Source organism: Poecile atricapillus, chromosome 2 (genome assembly GCF_030490865.1).
Source record: "Poecile atricapillus isolate bPoeAtr1 chromosome 2, bPoeAtr1.hap1, whole genome shotgun sequence".
NCBI lineage: Eukaryota > Metazoa > Chordata > Aves > Passeriformes > Paridae > Poecile > Poecile atricapillus.
Window position 1 is genome coordinate 6,079,701 of NC_081250.1, and position 21,365 is coordinate 6,101,065.

Consider the following 21,365-nt stretch of genomic DNA (forward strand, 5'->3'; position numbering starts at 1 on the left):
GCTTTTTGAAGCAGAAAGGGGACATATGAAACTTCTCATGTTTGGTCTCTTATTTTTTTACAAAACTGATGTCAAGTAAAACAATGCACAGTGGTGTCTGTATCACATAAAATCTCTGTGCTTTCCACAACCTATAAACCCCTGCCATATCATGTTTTATCACAAAACAGGCTTTCCATAATGTCATGTGGCTAGAATTTCCCATCTCAGAGGATCCCAGGGAGTCATTAAAAACTTTAATCAGCCTCCCCCACATATTAAAGAAAGATGGAATTAAGTCACTGTGCTTTCTGTGTAGACAAATATAAACATCTCCAAGTTACAGATGAGCAGAAAGATAGTCTCAAAACATTTAAGCAAGAGAAGTTGAAGAATTAAGATACTTTGCTAGACAGGTATGCAGAGGCTGGCATGCCAAACACATGGATCAAAGCTGACAGAGATGGGTAGAATGACTCACATACACAAGGAACTTGACTTTGTCACCCAGCTCTTCCAAAACAGCAAGTGCAGTCTGAAAAGTACCTAAGAAAAATTGAGGCCACAAACACACAGAGCAATATGATGCTTTTTTAATCAGGTTTTCGATCACAATGTAATTTTTTTCCCCACCAACACACTCAAACACAGACATTTAAAAATTATTTGTCTACAAAGAGGAACAAAATGATTTAAACAGCTCCAGTAAATTCTGAGCAAATCTCTTCTGATCTTCTCCTTGGGAGCCCACTCAGCCGACATATAAATTTTGTTTGCTTCTATTTCACAAGACAAGATGAGGCTGGGTTGTAGATAACCTTCTGTTCAAGCTCAGCATATCTTTTCAGAAGTGGACGATAGAGCTAAAAAGGAAAAAGAAATAAATATGTCTCATTGAAAAATTAGATTTTTAAATTACACTACAGTTACAAGACATCTTCAGACATGAAAAATGCAATATCTTCACAGGTACCTGAAGGTTTGGGGTGGTTTTTCCTCAATTTGCTCATGAAAGCACTGCAGAGTTTTCCCTCATTAAATGTCACAGTCCTTTTTACCATCACCTTTACAGCTTAATTTTATGACATGCACAGGTTGTTCTTATTGTGACTGTGTTCTTGCTATAAGCAGAAGCCATTACTTCCAGCAGAAGCAGCTCAGCTAAAGTCACCTCTCCTGGTGTGACATGCCCCCTCAGTAATAGCTGTGCTAATCACTCAGGCAGAACTCCTGTCCTTGCCTCCCTCCACTGCCCCAGGATGGATCACTGCCTCTGTCTCCTCCTCCTCAGCCTCACTAATCACCCCACTGCCGCCCTCCAGCACAGTCAGATAGGTCCTCCTTGGCCAATGTGCTGACCAGGGCCTTCTAAAATGCACTTCACACTCCCTCTCAGACTCCTGTACCTTTTTGAGCTGCTTCTCTAATACATGTCTTTCACAGCCACAGCTTTTCCCATCCACAATCTGCCCAGAATGGTCCTTGCTCCCCAGGCCCAAGGACAAATGCAGACCCAGCTTCTATCCACAACTACACCAAGTCTCTGAGTAGCTTTTTTTTTCTAGCTAGAATTTTCCAGGAGTTTTTAGACACAGTATTGTTACAAACATAAAAAGAAGAATCAAGACTCAAATGTATTCAAAACCCCAGACCCAGACATATCCTGCACTTTTGGATATGGGTGAGATCCATGACATGAGAAAGCCTGAAAAAAATCTCTGCTCTGGCTCCAACCAAAAACTGTACTTCATCTAGATCTTGGAGATTCATCTTTCCCCTTATCTCCTCCCTCTGGTGTTAACTGTGCCTCTAATAAAATCAGTACCGTGACAAGCCATACCAGGACAGCTTTGCACATTTGCTGGCTCCAGCACAAAGGAGGGACTGCCAGGAGCCAGTGCAGGGTCTGGTACAGGCTCAAGCAGTCCTTAGGAGGATGCAATAAGGTCATAGCCCTGCCACAGTGAATCCTAGAGGCTGCCAGTCTGGTCTACAAGGCCTCTGCACTGACTCACAATCAGGGCAGCCTCACTCCTGGCTCCAGGTTCAGAGAGGTTATAGAGCCACAATGAATCATACCCAGCAAACTGAATTACTGCTCTCATCAGTAAGCAAGATCTAGCATTTCAGTGCATTTCCTTCTTCTCAGGACAGCAAACAACAGTGTGTGCACACACAGGAAAAATTCAGGAGGAAAATGCTTCAGGTGTAAACTCTGGGGATGTAATAGAAGATGAGCTTGTTCTTGTGCAGGTCTCTGTACAGTCCTGAAGTGGCCTCAGTGTCAGTAACAGCCATACTTTCCCAGATTAAATATATATATATATATATATATATTTTTATTTTTTTTTTTAAGAAATCACAAAGTTTTCTCACCTAGGAAATAAAAACAATGGGTTTTTGTTTTGTCTTTCAACAGATGGCAAAATACCCAGTTTTTATGTTTCACTTCTCCTGAATGATAGTTTAAGCCTGACCAGTAAAAACTGGATTTATCTGTTCATTTCCATTTCCACCTTCCACAACAGCAGGTGGAAGCGACTTAATGGACACATTCTGCAGATGGATCTAGTTTTGATCAACTCCTCCCTTTTTACAAACCAGATGTTACAGAAATTAAAGTTTCATTTCTGTATTTCTATAACAGATTAAGTATATGAAGAAGTATAGAAGAGAAGGAGCATGCACAGCAAGTGGAAAGAGACACTGTTTGTTAGCCAAGACTTCATAAAATAGTTTTTAAAGCCATCTCACAGTGATGTCTTACAGTGTCTTCTACTGATTAAAGCAGAGAATCCTACTCACTCCTGCCTCTGCAACAGACTCATTCAGTGACCCCAGGCCAGGCATTTAACATGTGTGTGCCCCAGCTCCTCTTCTCCACAGGACAGTGAAACTGAGATCCTGGAGGTTTATGCAGATTTATGGGGTTAGAAAATAAAATGCACCACTATTATGAAATGTCACATTACTCAGCATGGTATTTTTAACTAACTACATGAGGGCCTGGAGGGCTCAGAGAAGTACATATATATAAATTCTTTTCATGTTCCCAGAGAATATTATTGCTCCCATTTCTGGTAAATATGCACATCAGAGTAAACAAAACATTGAGCAGGCAGCTATGGCTATACTGGGAGTATCAGTATTTCAAACAAAACCAGCTCCTCTATTCACTGAAGCATCTGTAATGAAGACTGGCTATTTCTTACTTCACTATTCTGTAAATTTGATAAACCCTAAGTGCTCCTCAGCAAAGATTCAGCACAGCAAAGCCGCATTGGTGAGTGAGCTCAGGCACTGAGAAAGCAGGCTCCATATTATTTGCCCATCAGTATTTTTTACAAAATACACACAATGCATTTACCAGAAGGCTGGGAAGTATTATTGTTAATACATCACTCTAAATTAAAATGTGTCAAAATAAATGAACAACCACATTTACTGACACAGTTTCTTTTTCCTGTTTATTGGACTTAAGCACTTAGTTTGCTAATTGAGAATATTCAGGCATTTGCAATAAGCTTTTCAGTCATTAGTGTAAATGAACCCTGCATTATGGACCATATGAAAAAAAATTGCAAACAAATAATTAAGTATATTTCCTGTACTCTATTCCTGTTGTTTGGGGTAAAAAGCTGTGCAGCTCAGAGAGACAAGCAAAGCCTTAAATTCCTCCTCCTCAGGGAATTTGGCTGCAATACCACCAGTACATCATAGCTGATAAGTGCAGCAGTACCACAGGCTTTTCACAAGCAATATTTTTCATGCCAGCTGAGGTTTGGGGCTGGAGCAGTGCAGCTCCCATGGAACACAAAGACCCAGAGCATGAGTCTGCACTCAGGGGTGTCTGTGGAAGATGATTCTCCACATCTGTCATGACTGAAGTGCCTCCACAGAATCTTGGGCAACTCCTCCTGTGTGATTCCGGGAGTGTCTCTCCTGAGGCAATTATATAGATGTATTTTTATAATTGAGGTCCAAAGGGAATAAAGGACTCTCAATAATGCATAAAAACCCAAGGACATAAATTCCCTCTCTGCCATAGCCTCAAACCCAATCTATCAAACCATGATATTTAACAAAAGTAATTACATGTATCACAACACAAACCTTATTATTGTCCATAATTTAATTGTCCTTGCTTAATTATGGCCCTTTCTCCAGTTTATCTTTATACCCTACTCCACAACACTGACAATACTCTGACTGCTTCATTTACAAACCCCAAACTTCTCTCCTGGGACAATTTGGTCACATTCTGACAGTCCCATGACTAAAGAAAATGCTAATGATAAATAATACATTATAACAGGGAATAATTTAACCTGCCCTCTCTGAAAAATGCATTTGTACAATGATACCTTGTTCTCTAAAAGAAACCAAATGTGTCATCCTGTTACTACATCTCCACATTACCAGCCTATGTGCTCAACAGGCCTTTCACTGTTTACATTGTCCCTGCCACCTTCTAATAGCAAAAGCAGATAAAAACTATTACTACAAGTGACAATCCACATGGATCCTCCTATCTCCTGCAATGCTCCGTTAGCCAATCACTGGAGCAGCTCAAAATTTACAAATTACAAAGATGATGTTGATGATTATCTCATTTTAATCTACCCGAGTACATTTAATCTACCCTGAATAGATTAAAATTAATCAGTCTCTCACAAACACTTGTAACTTCTGACGGGTTCCTTTTTTTTAAACCAAAGTCAAATTTCTCATAGAGATTTGCTTAAGAAATCAAGAGTTGTTTTGTTTTTCAAATCATAGCAGTTGTTCACCTTTCTTAACAGAGAAAGAATAAAGCAGAAACAATAAAACAGTATTCTGAAATACTCTGAAGATTTCTCCAAGAAACCACACCTGAAACAATTACATTCTTTACTTCATTCTGCAAGCCTATCTTAATCAGTTTAACAGGTTAAAAAATTATTGGCTACACAAATCACCTTAATCAAACTTCTATCAATAGCTATTATATGTTTGTGGTTGTATTATTATTACCTACTTTGCACTAAATTACCAACCTAAACCAATTCTAGAAAAACAACCTCCCCCCTCCAAAATCTAACTCAACAAAATACAATTATTTTGAATCAATAAATAGGTCATTATAACCTTCCTGGGTAATAGGGTCACTTCTATAAATCCACCCACTTACAAGGCAATTCACCAAAGTCACAAAAACCTGTTAGGTTTACATTTTCCCTTCCTGAATTTTTGCAAGATTAATAATAATCTCAGCAGAGTCAATAATGCAATCAAAAATCACACATCCAGAGGTAGTGAGCTGCTCTATGCCTTCTCCCTGCAAAACCCCACAGGACAATATCACAACCAATCTGGCACTCTGTCACAGGCTCACGGCTTCTATAAACACAAGTGACCAACTCCCAGAAAATTGTGTTCTCTCTCATGTTTTATTTTTGCTTAATTAACCAACTAGCCAACCATCCCTGTTTTAATAGATTACTAAAATAGATCTGAATTCTAATGCTGAAATAACAGATTATTTCTGTCTGTTAACATATATTTATTGCTCTAGAATCTCCTGGTTATTTTTGTCATGCTTAGTGGTTCTGATTAATCTTTTTTCTTGGGGAAGAGAGGAGGCCCCAAAGAGGTGAGATGACTCTTTAATTTTTGCTATTCTGAAAAAAAAAGGAAGAAGGATTCATCCCACAGATTAACCCACAGATGACTGACTTGAGCTAGTCTGGTGGAGTGAGTGACCAAGGACCATCACCACAGTGGTTTCCATCAGAACACCTCATGACCCGTTTGGGTATTGACAGAATTAGAAATATGTTCGGATTAATACCCATATCCTACAAAAATACTGGGAAATCAGGTTCAGCTAAGAGACTTGGGGTCATACCCACAGAGAGGGATTGATCCTCTTTGAAACGGTCTCTTCAAGGCAGGATGGTCTGCTACAGGACAAAGTCACATTGTTGCCAGACAAGTTGGAACTTTTGAGACTTCAGTTTCCACTAACAACTGATTCATCACCCACCACAAGCTCTGTGTTCCCCATCTCGTGACTTTATTCTATTTTACCTGCCCATCAGTTTAATTGTTCCATAACAGCTGCTCTGTGTGCTCTGCCCCTGCTTTTTTAAATCACATTCATTATCACAAATGATCCCTTAGAAATCAAAGAAAGGCTTTTTGCATTTTTGGTTCCTGGAAACCCCTGCTGTGGGCATAGGCCTTGGCAATGAAGGAGAAGCTACATCAAACTGTCCCATTTGACCTCTGTCTACAGGAGGTTTTCCTCTCTCCAATGATCTAACACCTTGTCTCCAAACTATACCCAGCAGAAAGGATGAAACCAGAGCAGATTGCTGTGTTATGACCTGTTTTTTCTCCACCCTGCCAAGATCTAGCTGTAGCCATCCAAAAAATGTAAAGAAGTGGTTGGGGGAATTTCACATTGGTGAGCCAGACTCTTTCAGAAGAGCTCCTCAGCAAGACAGGACCTAACCTCGGGATGACTTTGAAGTTTATAAAAAGAACTATCATTTAAGTGAAAGGCTCTAACCTCAACAGAATGAAATTGGATGGACAGGGAGATGCAGCTCTGTATAAAACAGAATCAAACTGACTCATTGCATTATGAATTTTTACTGCACTGTTCATGCTAACACACTGTATTACTGACAGGCCCTCTGGCTTTCTGCAGTTTCACAGCCATGAAACTAGCCAGGGAATCCACCATCAACTGCAAAATTATGAAGCAGGAAGAAAAAAGAAATGGTGTGGAATATGTAATTGCAAGAAGCTGATTTTAATGGAATGAAGCTGGAAAGCTAAGCTAAAGAGCAGGAATGGTTATTCCTTCCCATGCTGTTTGGCCACTGCCTCCCTGTCATTCATTCCTATCTACCGGGGCAACAATTCACTACTGTACAATCATTTAAAAGCAATAAAAAAGATGTGCAAGGAGAGCCAGCTCTAACCATGTGGAAAAGGAAAGGAGAAGGAGAATTGAGGAAGAGATAATTAACTCTTTTAGCTTCCAGGCCGTTTTATGCAGAGAGCAAAAGAGAAAGAGGTTCTGAATTCCCCAGTGATCTCTCCAGTCAGGTTTGCTTGGCCCCTGCAGGGGTACAAGGTGCTTGCAAGGCCCCTGTGAGTGACAGCTGTATTCTCTGCCCTTGAGTTTTATAGCTGAAGCAGCACCAGGGGGTCAAAATCAGGTCTCTGAGCACTTCCCACCTCCACCCCAGCCAGGCTGGCAGATTTTCAGCACACAGCATTTTGGGGGGGACAGGGCAGAGACGTGAGGTTGAATCAGACACCAGGGAGCTGCTCCTGTGGTGTGTTCCCTGCAGAGAGCTTCAGCTGCAACACACGTGGCACAGGCCACTGTTGTTAATTATTTTATCTTTTAAAATGAGGGGGGAAGGTTGAGTAAATGAGATCAGATCAATCAAGTTTAAATTATTCAATGTCTTAATATTTCTGAAGGGGACTTCTATTCGATTACTGAGCTCCTCCATCTCAGTTAATAATTAAATAATACGCTGGCAGGCACAATGCAGCATGATCATTTCTGTTATTGCTCATGATGATATCTGGTGCTCCTCTACACATGTAGCTGGGAGTTAGTAGTTTTGGCAGATCATTAATTTCCCAGTTTAAATAAAAGCTTTAAAACCTTGTTGCCTGTAGTTAGGCCACTTCCAAATCTCATAAATGGTGGAGTGTGTGAGGCTGTGCTGATGTAAAAGAAGTTTTTGCTCAGCTGAAGACCTTGGTGAGATTCACCTTTGTTATTTAAACATGTGCTCTGCAGGAACCTTGCTATATTGTATTGTTTATTTATTACCGCGCATTATATTTCAAAAGCTGTTGTAAACTAAAGCCTTTGGCTGAGAGTGAGACGTGCAGGATTGCACTGGAGAGCCTGAGACAATGATTCCTTCCTTGGTTTTACAAGGGCTGGAATCACATAGTTACCAACAATGACTATCTCTTCTGCTTTGTCTACGTGGGCTATAAAGCACAAGCCTCACCTTCAGACGTGCCAGAATTCACAGGAGGGGCACAGAACCAAAGATCTGTGCCTGCTGATTCCTCCCAGCTGGCATCATTTCCAAGTGGGAGCTACCACTTGATTATATACAATTATATACAATTGCTGACCACTCCTTACAGACAAGAAGGATTTTTGGAGATGTTTTCCAAGAAGATAGAAAGCACAGTCACCACACTTGTCCATGCTGCTTGCTGCAAACAAGTCCAGATTATTTTGTCGATATTATTAGTTACAACCTGACTGGCCTGTATCCATATTCAACCTATTTTATAACTTTTTCTGTCCCTTAATGAAGACATTTTTCTCTCTCATCACATCTTGTTTGGAAAATTCATTCTCACAGACCTGGATGGTGGGATCAGGTTATTGGGCCATTACAATACCAAAAATCTCTCAAAATCAAATCTGTCTTTACAACAAGGAATAAGAGCTGTGTAAGCAAGTGTTTCCTAAATCAATCCATTTTACCAGAAGAATTAGCAAACCACTACATTTTGAAGCAGACAGGAAATGAAAAGAAAAATGGTATTCCCAAACTTGCTCACCTCCTCAGCCCCTGGGGTGGGTGTAACAGCCAACCTGGGCTCCGGTGCTAATTTCACAACATCAGCCAAGGACACATTCCTCTCAGCTACAAGTCCTGCAATGAGAATCACAATCCTGATCAATGCAAAGAAACACCATGAGGGATGTGCCTCGACTCCCTGGCAAATTAATACATTATATTGATCTTCCCTGGTCAGGTCAGCATTCAGGATTGAAGGATAAATGGCAGAAGATCTTACATTCCTATGAGCTAGCCTGGGGAGTGGGGACTCTGTGATTGAGTTTTTGCCAATCACTCAATTCATACCCTGGGGAACAGGTAAGGAGCAGAAATGCTACTCAACAATATCAGTAATTATTTATGGTTACAACAATACAGTAAACAGCACTGAAAATATGAGGAAGTGAAGGATTCAAGGACAAAATGTGACTAAACATAAAAATGAAGAGAAATTAAAACACAAGAAAATATTCTACAAATTATTTATATATTTATATGTAAGGAAGCAGAAAAATAGAGGAGTTCTGCTACAACAGCATTTTGCTTTGTGAGCAAATCACAGCATTTCAGGAGCTCCCTGCACACCTGCTAAGAACCCCAGGCTAACTGTGAAACACCCCAGGTGCACACTGTAACATTATTAAAGAGCCCTTTCTATCAGTATTTCATTTATATTAGCAAGTCCTCACTCTTCCTCAATTCCTTTGCCTGGCCAAGAGTGAGGCAGCTGAAAGCATCAATCAAAAATGCCATTTAGGAACACACACAGCAAACCCCCTGGGGCTTGGCTGGCAGAGGACGTGAGCCGAGGAGTCCCTCCATCGGCACGGCTTCCGAAATCCTCGCTCAAACGCTCTGTCAGCCAAGCCTCCACACCTCATGTGCCAAACTGGCAGAGGGAATACCCATCTCCCACACACACAAAATATCCACATGGCTCCACATTTCACATGCCATTGATGATGGCTCCACATTTCACATGCATTCAAGGACAAGGAATTTGCCTGCAGGATTAGGTGCTGGGAGGCTTCTGAAGCAGAAGGCAAAGTTTGAGTATAAAGAAAAACAGTTTGGAAACTCGACCCACGAGGTGCAAAAGTGGTCCCATTGTGGCTTCAAATATACAGATAACCCAAGTGTTTCCACTGTCCTGCAAAAGCCTATTTGGCCTGACAGAACCCTTTTGCCTTTTCTGGAGTTAAAGAGAGCGTGCTGTGTGCATTAAACACACCAGGTTTTGGTTGTGCAATTTTCTGTGCTGTTTTCACATGCAAGAGATCATGTAGTCTTTAGATGCTATAATGTGACAGCAGAATTTGCTTCTAAAATTAAAACTTGGCTGATTTCTTCTGATGGGTGATGCTGTCTTTTCCATGCTTGTTGCAATCCCATGGTCTTACATGAACTTGTAGAAAAGTTACCCATGTCTTAAAGCCCAAATCCTAAAGATGCAAATCAAAAAAAAACCTGAGGCTAACTAAAGTTGACCTAAACAAGGACTTCCACCCTCCTTGAATTGTTTAGTTGTACTATATTAGAAACTATTTTAAAATACATGGATAAAAATTCATGGTTGGGATTCAAGTCTTAAATAGCTGACAGCTGACCCTCAACACAAACCCACATGCATTAATAGATATAAGTTAAGTAACATGTAAATCTTGGGGCTTGGACTGTTATATTACAGTGAGTGATGTAGTACAGCAAGCAAGATGACTGGTCAGCCTAAGAGTATCCCAAGATTCATACTCTTATAAGAGAAAGTGCATGGAGCCCAGGAAACCTTGCATATCTTTCAACTTGATGTTTAAAAGCTGGAAGATAAATATAGGTTTAATACTGGACAGAAGTATTATAAATCTTCTTGTCCCTTCTCTCTTTGATCTTCATTGCTGGGATCAACATTTTGTTTGGTTTGGCCATTTCATCAGCCCAGTTTACAGTCCAGTCCACAAACTGGGGCGACAGGCTGCTCCATCACCTTCAGCTGGCTGTATTCTTCCATGGATGTAGCAACTCAACATGTGAAGAGTTTAGACCTTCCCCAGACAGTACCAACACTTCCCACACCCATCCCTTGGTTGAGAAGCAGCCACCAGGCTTGGAATTACAATGTAAATTATATTATCTAGCCTAATCCAAGTGTACTAAGAGCAAAAATCCCTCTTTGACCTGCACGACCTTCCAGTCAGATGTGCACAGCTTTATTCCCCGCTCATGCCCTGTAACGTTAATCCCAAGTATTAACCAAGTGAAATTAAATTCCCTGACTGCTCCCAAGTGTCTCCTGGCAGCCTTACCGTGGATTGCTCTGTAAGCACTTCCCAGACAAGCAGAGTTGGCCGTGTCAATGGTGAACACGGGCGCATTGAACACATCAGACAGGACCTGAGGAGCATCAAAGCATCCATGAAACACAAAGGGCAAAGAAATCCTTCATCACTGCTCAGGAAAACAGGCAGCTGTCCCAGGCCCCAGCCAAGCACTCAGGAACCTGTGGAAAGAAGCACTGCAGGCAACAATGAGGCCTGAACTTGTCACACAACAGGGTATTGGTAATTCTGAGCTACAGATGTAACTCTAGCCAGGAAATAAAGTCCCATTGCTCTCCAGACCTCTTGGTTACAGTTCAGAGGAGCCCCGGTTCAAGTGTCATCCCTCAAAAGCTCACACAATCAGCCCATGCTGATGTCAGGGCAAGGAGACCTGCTCAGGAACCCACAACTGGAGCCTGTTTTCTTCCATCATGTTAAGGCTGATTCAAGTGGGAAGGAAAGAGAGAAGAACCAGTCACAGCTCCCCAATTCTCAGCTTGGATGAAAATAAACCTCCAGCAATATGAAGATCTGCTAAGCCTTTCTTCTTCGTCTCCACCATTCCCATCCTATTAGGATCAGCAGGGAGAGTGGTACAGAAGCTGATTACATAGTCTCTAAATTTACCAGTTCTCCTTTTTTTAAGGCAACCTTAGCTATGAAGAAATATTGAGATACTTGGCTTGAGTAATACAAATAAAATTTTACAGGCAAAGAATTTATTATGGTATCCAACAGGTACTAAAGTTATTCAACCACGCATCATTCTGTATTGAAATCAACACCATCAACACCTCACATGCACTTAGTACATGTGCTCTTCCCCACAGTTTAGGTTTAGAAAAACAATACAGAAGGGGAAAAATTAAGACATATTTGGATAGGGACATAGGAGGTTCAATAACTCCTTTCCAAAAACATGGTCAACAAATGCTTTCCATTTTGGTTTCATCACTTCTAGGACTGCAGGTGCCCCTCAGGCTGAGCAAGGCAAGAAGCAGGAAACAATTGAGATATAATCTGTGCTGGTTTTATTACTTTTGCCAAAGGGAAAAGTGTCTTACCTGACTTAAATCCATTCAATTGAGTTTAAAATATAGCCAGATTGTCCAGCATTCCAAACCATTTGGATTAGTGCAAGGCAACCCTGATCCTGGAATTTATAACCCTGCTGTAGATGGACCCCAGGGCTTCATAAAAGATGACTAAGTATAGAAATATATTATACATGAAATTTCTAAAGGATTTTTCTTTCTCTGAAGTTTTATGGAGAATCTTCAAATCAAAACCTTTGAAAATCACTGATTTTCACAATGTAAATGAAAGTGGCTGTTTGCTGACTAGAACTCAATGGAAGCCTGAACTTTACACTTAAAACTCTGTCTTCTGGTAAGACAGAGAAGTCAGGATTGGCTAATTTCATTTGCAAGCAAGCACTGAGCAACACATGAGCTTCAATTCTAGAGAACAAATGAAAAATTAATCATGGTTATCTATTAAAAAGTCCTCTGGAAGTTATAAGGTCACGGAGCTCTAGTCCCACTGCCCATCCTGCCAGCCAATGCTACCACTTTGTTTCAACACATTCCCCATCTGCATCTTCACCTCATCTCTAGTAAGTATTTCTTGTCTTAAGTTTAAATTGTACAATCTTTTGGACAACAATTTTTTATTTTTTTTTCATCTCTGAAGAGCCTCATACGATGCAGCTCTATACTGATTGCTAAGAAGAGCTATAATACTACAAATAACGTTTTAACAATTTAACAAATAACATTATTTTTACCACAATGATAAAATAAAAATTATTCAAAATTCATATATTTGGTAAGTCATTTGGAGCTGTGTTGTCTCTCACAAATAATTTAAAAAGAAACTGTTAAAGGCTCTACTGCTGAAGATAATTCACTGTGTTCCATGTGGTCATTAATCAAGCAGCACATATGTTATAAAAAGCTTCCTGGAACTGTGGAGAAAGCTGCCCTACTAAATTTTTTTTTAACAGATTTTACTAAGTTGTCTCCTTTGTGGTGTAAAATATAGGAGTTCCTGAATGTTGATTAATTGAATGATAGTCTTTTGTAGCCCTGGAACAAATTATCCAAAATTGACCATGATAAGGGTGGAAGCTGTTATTCTTTATGCAACTGATATGGTTTCTGAGGTTTTGATTAAATTAAAAAGAAAGATCCAATTAACCAGTGATTGAATTAAGTGAATGACACTGTATTGATCATATTATTTTAAGGCACTTCTAATGAGTTTTAAAACCAGCTGAATTGTTATACGTGAAGAGCAAGCACCCAGCCCCCACTCTCCCAATCCCATGGTTTTTCAGCTGTGTATGTTACCAAATTACACATTTTAAGAACATTTGTTTCTCTGCCTTCATTCAACAGCAAGGAGATCCTCCTGGCACCCTAACTGGAAATACAACTTTAAAAACAAACTCATCTGTGAATACAATCTTTCCTGATGTACCCTTAGCAGAATTACTCCTGTAAGAACCAATGTTTTAAGCAATTAGCCAATCAGTTAATTTTCCAGTGTCACATTCTTAGGCAAAGTAACCAAAGCAGGTGAAGAGAAGTGACATCTGCAGGCAAAACATGCCAAATTTGCTGCTCCCCAATCAGTTGTACAACCAGCAGTTACAGACACACGTGCTTTAGATGCCTTAGGAGAAAACAGCTTTTTGCTTTTTTGCTCTTCGACCTCCATTTAATCCAGCTCAGGTTTTGTGGAGCAGAGAATTGACTGCAATTGTCAAAGAGAATGGTGTGCAGCTGAGGCTGGCCTCGACTCTCTGGAGCTGACGGGAAGGGATTGGAATCCCCAGAAAACATTTCACCTTGTGCTCACTATTGCCAGTGACAAGACCTGGCCCAAGATTAGGACTTCTGGTGTACATGTCTACCTCCAGGTCAGTGTTGGAGGCTGTGGTTAAAGGGGAGCTTGTCAAGGCAGCCCTTGGAGCCCAGAAAGCTCCTCAGATCACCCAGAGGGAGACATTTACATTTGTTAAGTTAAAACACCATCCGTTTTCCTCTGCACTGCAACAGACGGGATCCCCCCTGACTATTACAGGGCTGACAGATCGTGAGCAGACATCACATCACAGCTGACTGGATTTGGGCGGGATGAATCCCAATCCAGATGTCTCGCTCCGCGCTGTCGAAAGCCAGGTGAGAGGCCTCTCGCCATTTGTGAGTGAGGCTTTGCCAAGTCTCAGTGGGCAGAAACAGAGAGCACACGGTTCTCTGTTCTCCACAAGATGGATGAAGGATCTTACCCAGATCCAGCAGCAGCAAAAGAGGAGGCTGGGAAGAGAAAGGAACGACCCTACAGAAGTGTAACCTCCTCCCAGCAAATATAACAATGCTAATAAATAACACAAAGGCAGGGGGTTGATGTTTGTATGGAGGTGGTTGTTTGTTCATTTGTTTGTTTGTTGTTGGGTTTTTTCAGTGTTTAACACCAGCATGATTCCCCTTCAGTTTAAAGAAACCAATGATTCAACTATGACCTGAATGACAAAAAAAAAAAAAAATCTCAGGTATTATATAAGAAGTTTCTTTGTGATTTCTTTGCTGATTGATTTAAGTGATGAGACCTGGAAATCACCAGTGCTTCAGATACACATTCATAAAACCAGTCAAGTGTGAAAAAACCTCTAAGTTCAATGTAAAATTAGCACTAGGCAAAGGTTTTCACACTAAACCTGAAGAGCCCCAAAGACCTGCAGCAGATTCACAATTCCATATCCATACCTTCCTGGGCAGCTGCAGTGATTTTGGATTCAGTACAGCAAAATAAAAATGGAAATGTAATTGCAAATTCAGTTCAGGATTTAATTTCCTACTTACCTGTAAGATCTTTTCATTGTGGGATGCACCACCAGTAGCCAAAATCCTTGTTTTAGGCACTGCAATGCAATAAAAAGTACAAATCAGACTGACAGTGAATATGGTCGAGATTTATGCTACTGAACCAAGCACAGTGAGAAGAAGGAGGTGGGAGTCAGGGATCTCTCTCTGTACCTTTAATTTACCTTCTGTAAAAAAGGAGATAACACTAATTACCCACTTTTCCGAGGCACATTAGAACACTTCCTCAGAAGAGGCAACATAAATATTGCAGATCTATTATTATTGTAGTGCTATCAATGTCAGGGAGATTTGCAAAGGAGATACAGAGTAAGAAAGGCAGTGTTATTATATTACAGCTCTGGTTTGAGGTCAGATTGGTTTGGCTCATAGCTGTATATATACAAACTGACAGATAACCTTTAAAATCAGCAGTATTTTCCAAACTTATCTCCTCATGACGTTCACAGTCAGAGTTCACTGAAACCTGGGCAATCCCTATGTGCTTGAATGACAAGGAAGTGTGTCAAAAGGCAATTAGAGATGGCCTAAATCACTGCACTAAAGTGAAAAATATATCTGAATCTTCATCCAGTGCAAACCCACAGCTTTGGGGGAGTTCAACAACGTATCCTGTGTTCTTTAGGCTTACAGAAACCCATCCTGTCTTCCACATTCCTGAATGTCTGCCTCACCCTTTATTTGTGTGCATGCAACAAGCCACACATCTATCCATAATCACAATTCAGCAAGTCATAACAAACATAAATAGTCCAAATGGTCTCACTGAAGTTCTTCAAAGGCTTAAAACAAAATAAATGCATAAACATTTTGATAGCATACATTTTAAAAAAACTAAACACTTAATTAACCTGATTTATGACAATAATAAGTGATACCATCATATACCCTCCCAAAAGGGAAATTTCACAGTGGGTATTGTTTTGTTATCTTAACTTCCTTTTTAATAAAAGCTAAAGATAATTTATTTCTCACAAGGCGAAGTTGGGCAACTTACACTGATGCCCTAAATAACTTATTGTAATTTATACTTTCAAGTATCTTAATGACAAAAGCCCCAAAAACAGAATTAGAAATAATCAGAAGATGCAGCTCACCACACCATTTCCAGACCCCCATCTGGGTGCTCAGGTGTAGCCTAAGACCCAGACAAAGAATTGCATGGGAGACCCTATTTTACTGATAAATTTAATTTTATTTTCTTCTTTGGAGGATATTCAGTGATGCACAAATTGGGTTTTAAAAGCCATTAGGATCTCTGTCAATGTCAGTAAACAAATAAAACAAACAGCAGAGTGATTCCTCAGGGAAAACAAGTTTCAATTATACCAACACAGAGTGACAGATTCCTGCCAAGATTATCACAACAACATAATAGCACAGAAACCACTGAAAAATAACTAGTAAGCCTCTGTTCCTAGAAACCAAACCAAACTCTAAATTATTTGCAGGGTAGTCACAATTCTGTCTTGCTAAACCTTGTTGCAAATATAAATTCTTGCAGAACTACCACATCCAACATAAAAACACCACATTTCAGAGACAGACAGCAAGGCAGGATAAGAAACAAACACACTGGCTACACTTTTCAGCAGTTCAAACCAAAGAATAAGTCAGGCTTTCTCTCCAGTGCCTCTGGAAAAGGGCTGAACCCACCACCAGGAAAGAACAGTGGGCAACATAAAAGGGCCAAAGCCAAACAGGAACCAGCCCTGTGAGAACAGCAAACACATCTTAGCTCAGCTGCCTCCTCCACTGTCATCACCATGCCAGCTCTCTGCCTCAGCACTCTGCTCCACAGCTTCCCAAATGTTTGCATTTGGAATCCAGGAATGGATTGGAGACTTACTCCTTGCTAGGTCAGAACCTCCAGGGTTTGGCTGCATTATAAATTCATGCCATCACTGTTAATTCAAGCCATTTCTATATCAGTAAGTTATTAGAATCATAGGGGTGAATTTACAGTGCATTTGCTATTTAATACAGACCATACACAAGTAAGCATTTACCCCGCTATCAGTTGGGTTAGGTGTCTTCCAAGAGGACAAACCAGATCTCAAGTCTAAAATTGTTTAACATGCTGCTATCTGCACAACCATCTTAATCCAGACCAAGTCTTTTGTAGTAAAATATTAAGAATTATTTCAGACTGCATCTACTTGATAAAAGAAACTAACTTGATTTACACTGTGAAGTTTCTAACATTGGTTAAACAGCTTACATTCTAAATGGGATCCACTCATGAGTACAAACACACAGACACACAGCAAAAGCACCCAAAAACCTATGCTGAAGCTACATGAAGGGCAAAACCATTCATTCTCCTCCTCTTTGAGTAAATAAGATGGCTCATTTCACTGAAACACATCCCAGCAGGTTATAGCCAAGTGAGCTCTAGCCATCACTGTGGGATGACAGACTCTGAGCTGCTGTGCAGGTGGGGCTGGTCCATCCAGGCAAAAGCAAAATCTCAGGTGAATGTGCTGCTCTGCAAGTGGCCAGAGCAGAGAGAACGTCATCCCTCATTGAGTTTCAGTCACTTCTTACAGACAAGGATTAGGTCCCTAAAGAACTACTTGAATTTGCTGAATTTTAGGTTTACTTCTTATTTCAGTCTCTCTCCAGAGAATGAGGAAAATACATTGATCACTGATTTCAGGGATTGTCTTTTTAATGCCAATATTGTGTGCTTTACTGAACAGTGGACATTTGCTCTGAGATGTGTAATTGGATACATCTTATAAATAAATAAAGCAAGCCCATCATTTATGTATAAAAGGCATTAACAGAGACATTGTTCATCCATCACCAGCAGTGTTCTCAGCCAGCTGTGTTTGAATCTGTCAGGAGCTACCATCCATCCCCTACAGCACTGCACAAAGAGAACTTCACAGTGTTACTAAAAAAAAACCCAACAGCAACTGTAGCAAATATAATTCAAGAATTCAATTCTTTGACAGTTGAGAGAATCAGATTTAAACATCTTTTAATTAAAAGCTCCCTGCATAGTACCTAACCAACCAGTTTATTTCCTTCTTACTGAAAAACTAATTATTTTTTAGAGAGCTGATGCTGAATTTTAACCCTATGTAGAAAGTTTTTGCAGCTGCACATGGCACAGTGTTGTTCTGCCATATGCTCATCTTCTGGAGATCTCTTCTGTGGAACATGGTGATTGACCTAACCAAACAGAGTTAAAATAATGGTTCCCAATGGACAGGAGGAGGGAGGAAGACCCAAGTAAAGAAGTTTGTTTATGTGGGAAGTCTGAACAAAAGGCACTCTCCCACTTAATGCTGAGAAGGCAGCACACTCTGTGCACATTACTGTGCACACAAAAATACTCATTGTGCCTTCCACAGAGATATAGCAAAAACTGAGTGATGTTAAAGTTCAGCTCCTGTCTCTCGCTTTCAGCCAAAACATTGCTTTCATGGAAAGGTACATAGAGAAAAGAAAAAAAATCTGTCACTGAGAAGAGAGGGAAATTACAATTATATATGTCAGCATTATATATTATTATATATTGTTTAGGTATATATATATATTATATATCAGCATTGTCAGTGGTCCCAAAAAGACTGCAGTCTTGTATCACTATGTGTTTACAAACACAGAGAAGGGGCAGGCACTGATCTCTGCTCTGTGGTGAGCAGTGACAGGACTGGAGGGAATGGCCTGAAGTTGTGTCAGGGGAGGTTTATGTTGGGTATTTGAGGAAGGTTCTTCACCCAGAGGGTGGTTGGGCACTGAACAGGCTCCCCAGGGCAGTGTCACAGCATCAAACCTGACAGAGTTCAAGAAGTGTTTGGATAATGCTCTTGGTCACATGGTGTGACACTTGGGGATTGGTCCTGTACAGGGCCAAGAGTTGGACTCAATCATCCTTGTGGGTCCCTTCCAACTGAGGGCATTCTATGATTCTATGATGATAAATGTAGATTTTAAGAAAAATAATTATATCAGCAAACTCACACCAGTCAGAAGGATAATGCTAATAATTATCACCAAAAGTCTTCTGCCACATTTGTGCAAGGAGACAGGAGGTAGAAATTCAGCCTCCTGTTCCACCAGGAAGATAAAGGACAGATAAGACTCGTGACAGATCCAGATGCTGAAATTGGTGGAATGACTCCTGACCTCAGGGCTTTTAGATCTTGCTGTATTTCAACTGGACAGAAACGTGCGTCTGTGTCACTGTGTCACTACAGAATTTTGCTGGTTCATGCACCTCTAAGTCAAAAACTAGAATTTGACTTTCCATTTTGAGGCTGAAAACCCTTCAACATTTTCATCTAAATTTTCAGTGCTACCCACAGTCCTCGTTTGTACCCAAACTCCAGGCACTTGCTGACTTTCAAAACTCTTAAAAGATAATTCCAAGAATTCATCCAAACAGCTTCATAACATCTTTCTCATCACAAATGAATCCATGAATAAAACAGAACAATAGAACATGTATTCAAAAAGCAGCTGATTATGCACATGAACCCACGCCAGTTATAAGCATGATTGCAAATAACTGCAATTTACAATTTGCAAGCAACAAGAAAACCCCCTCCTTTATTTCTCTGATTAACTTCAAACACTGTAATTTAAAAAAAAAAAAGTATTTGCTAGCTTTCCTTTCAAGAAAAAACAAAACAAAACAAAACAGAACAAAAAAATATATGGTTATTTTGTCCCATTTATCAAACAAATATTCCAAAATCATCCTCCTTGCTTATTAACTCTTCCAAAATTCATGCTAATTTTCTTTATTCATATAAAGACACTGAAATTTAAGTCCCACTATGGTAAAATATTTCTCTTTTCTAAACCCTTTTGATTATGGCCTTTTATGTCCCTGAGACTTCTAGGACTGGGTCCTAAACAATATCTACATGAATGAGGCAAAAGTAATGGAAACTGGAATATACCCTTTTTATTCTTTTTTTTTTTTTTTTTTTAAGATAAATACAACTGCCCAAGTAAAAGCCATTCAAAAACTATTTTTAGAAGTGTTTCTGACTTTCACTTCACTGAGGCATCAGCTAATTTATTACTGACAAAAACAACCCAGTTTTGCCATAGAAGATGGTTGTTTTCTAACTGGCAAGTGAAGTTTTCATATATTTTGTAACATACTTTAATTTCACTGAGGGTTGCTCAGATGTTTGTTAGGAATTTTCCAGACACAAAATTTAGTCTTATTTTTTAAATGCAGTGCCTGGGGAAGAAAAACAACTTTTACAGATAGAATTGATCATCAGCCTCTAAGGCCGCTGTAGTTGAGCTACCATTAAATCAGCTGTAATTCAACAGAGAGGGGGGGGGAAAAGCCTGGATTTTCTCAGCAGCAATGACAAATATGCCTAATATTCTCAACATTTATGCTACTTACATAGATAAAGTCTCTACAATGATGTGGGGGTGACCAGGCATGCTGCTACTTGCTCAAACTGATGCAAGGCAAGAACAACACCCTAAAATGAGCAGAGGAGCAACACCTAAGTTGTAACAGAGTAGGAAGAGTTGAGTAACCAAGGCTCAAGTACCACTGATAGTCACAGGCCACTTTATGTTCTGGAGAAATTGTTTTTCATGAAGATGTCAAATTTAGCTTTCCTAAGACCTTATTTCAATCAAGACAAAACTTCAGGATTTCAGAACCTGAAGCTTGAAAACACCAAATCACCTTATTGAAAATCCTCCTAGTCTAGCTCAGCTCAGAGATGAATTTAAAATTTAATGTTGACTCAAAGCCTTCACCTTCTTGATGGATTTCAGAAAGAAATAAACAAAGAAAAACATGCACATAAATTATCTCTTGACAGCTGTTTAAATTACTGCAGATCACCCCCCAAAAAAACCCACACAGCCCAAGAGGTACTACAGAGAAAACAAAGTCTACTCAAGATAAAATTCAACTTCATTGACTGCAGCAGAATTATACTGCAGGGAAAACTTTGGTACATGAGTGGTAAAGACTTCTTTGGGAACAAGCAGATCAATAGTCATAACATTGTTATAACATATACATTGATACGCTCACAACAAGGCCTCTGAAATATTTGCAATTCTTGTAGAAATACTGCAGAGCTGCAACTGCTCATCAATTCAGAGTGATTTTTTTAATTTTTCCTTTTTTTTTTTTTTTTTCTAGAAACAGATCTCCATTTGACAGAATATTACAATGAAGCCTGGGACAAATTCCAAAGGTAAGGTAGTAAAAAAAAAAATATCAACAACTCAGCACTAGAGCTTATGGCAAGGAGGCGGGGGGGAAAGCAGCAGATTCAGACAAATCATTTTTGTAGATAAAGGTTGAATATTTTGGAAAACTATCCCACTGCAGCTTTTAAGGAAAGGGATGGAAGAAACGGCAGAGGGATTGGAACTAGATGATCTTAAAGGTCACTTCCAAACCAAGCCTTTCTGTGATTCTATGAACACTTAAAATCTGTTTGGTCAACACTGAAAATGTATTGGGGGAAGTCCTCTCCTGAAGACTTTATTACTGGAAGCAATTTATTGAACTTTGTTATCTCTTACTCATCTAATTTTTAGGTTCAGAATCAATTCATTAAAGAAAAAGCAGGTAA

The 21,365-nt window shown here is 39.8% G+C and overlaps 1 protein-coding gene across 2 annotated transcripts in view; it reads right to left on the reverse strand.

The window, feature by feature from the left end:
* Positions 1 to 554: 554 nt before the first annotated feature.
* Positions 555 to 21,365, reverse strand: part of XYLB (xylulokinase) — a 96,428-nt gene continuing 75,617 nt past the window's right edge. For both annotated transcript variants that reach the window (XM_058833119.1, XM_058833120.1), the window contains 4 exons: positions 14,761 to 14,819; positions 10,880 to 10,967; positions 8,578 to 8,672; positions 555 to 842 (listed from right to left, as the gene is read on the reverse strand). In XM_058833119.1, coding sequence (XP_058689102.1) covers positions 759 to 842; positions 8,578 to 8,672; positions 10,880 to 10,967; positions 14,761 to 14,819 — 326 coding nt within the window. In that variant the 3' untranslated portion in view covers positions 555 to 758. The remainder of the gene's footprint in view (positions 843 to 8,577; positions 8,673 to 10,879; positions 10,968 to 14,760; positions 14,820 to 21,365) is intronic.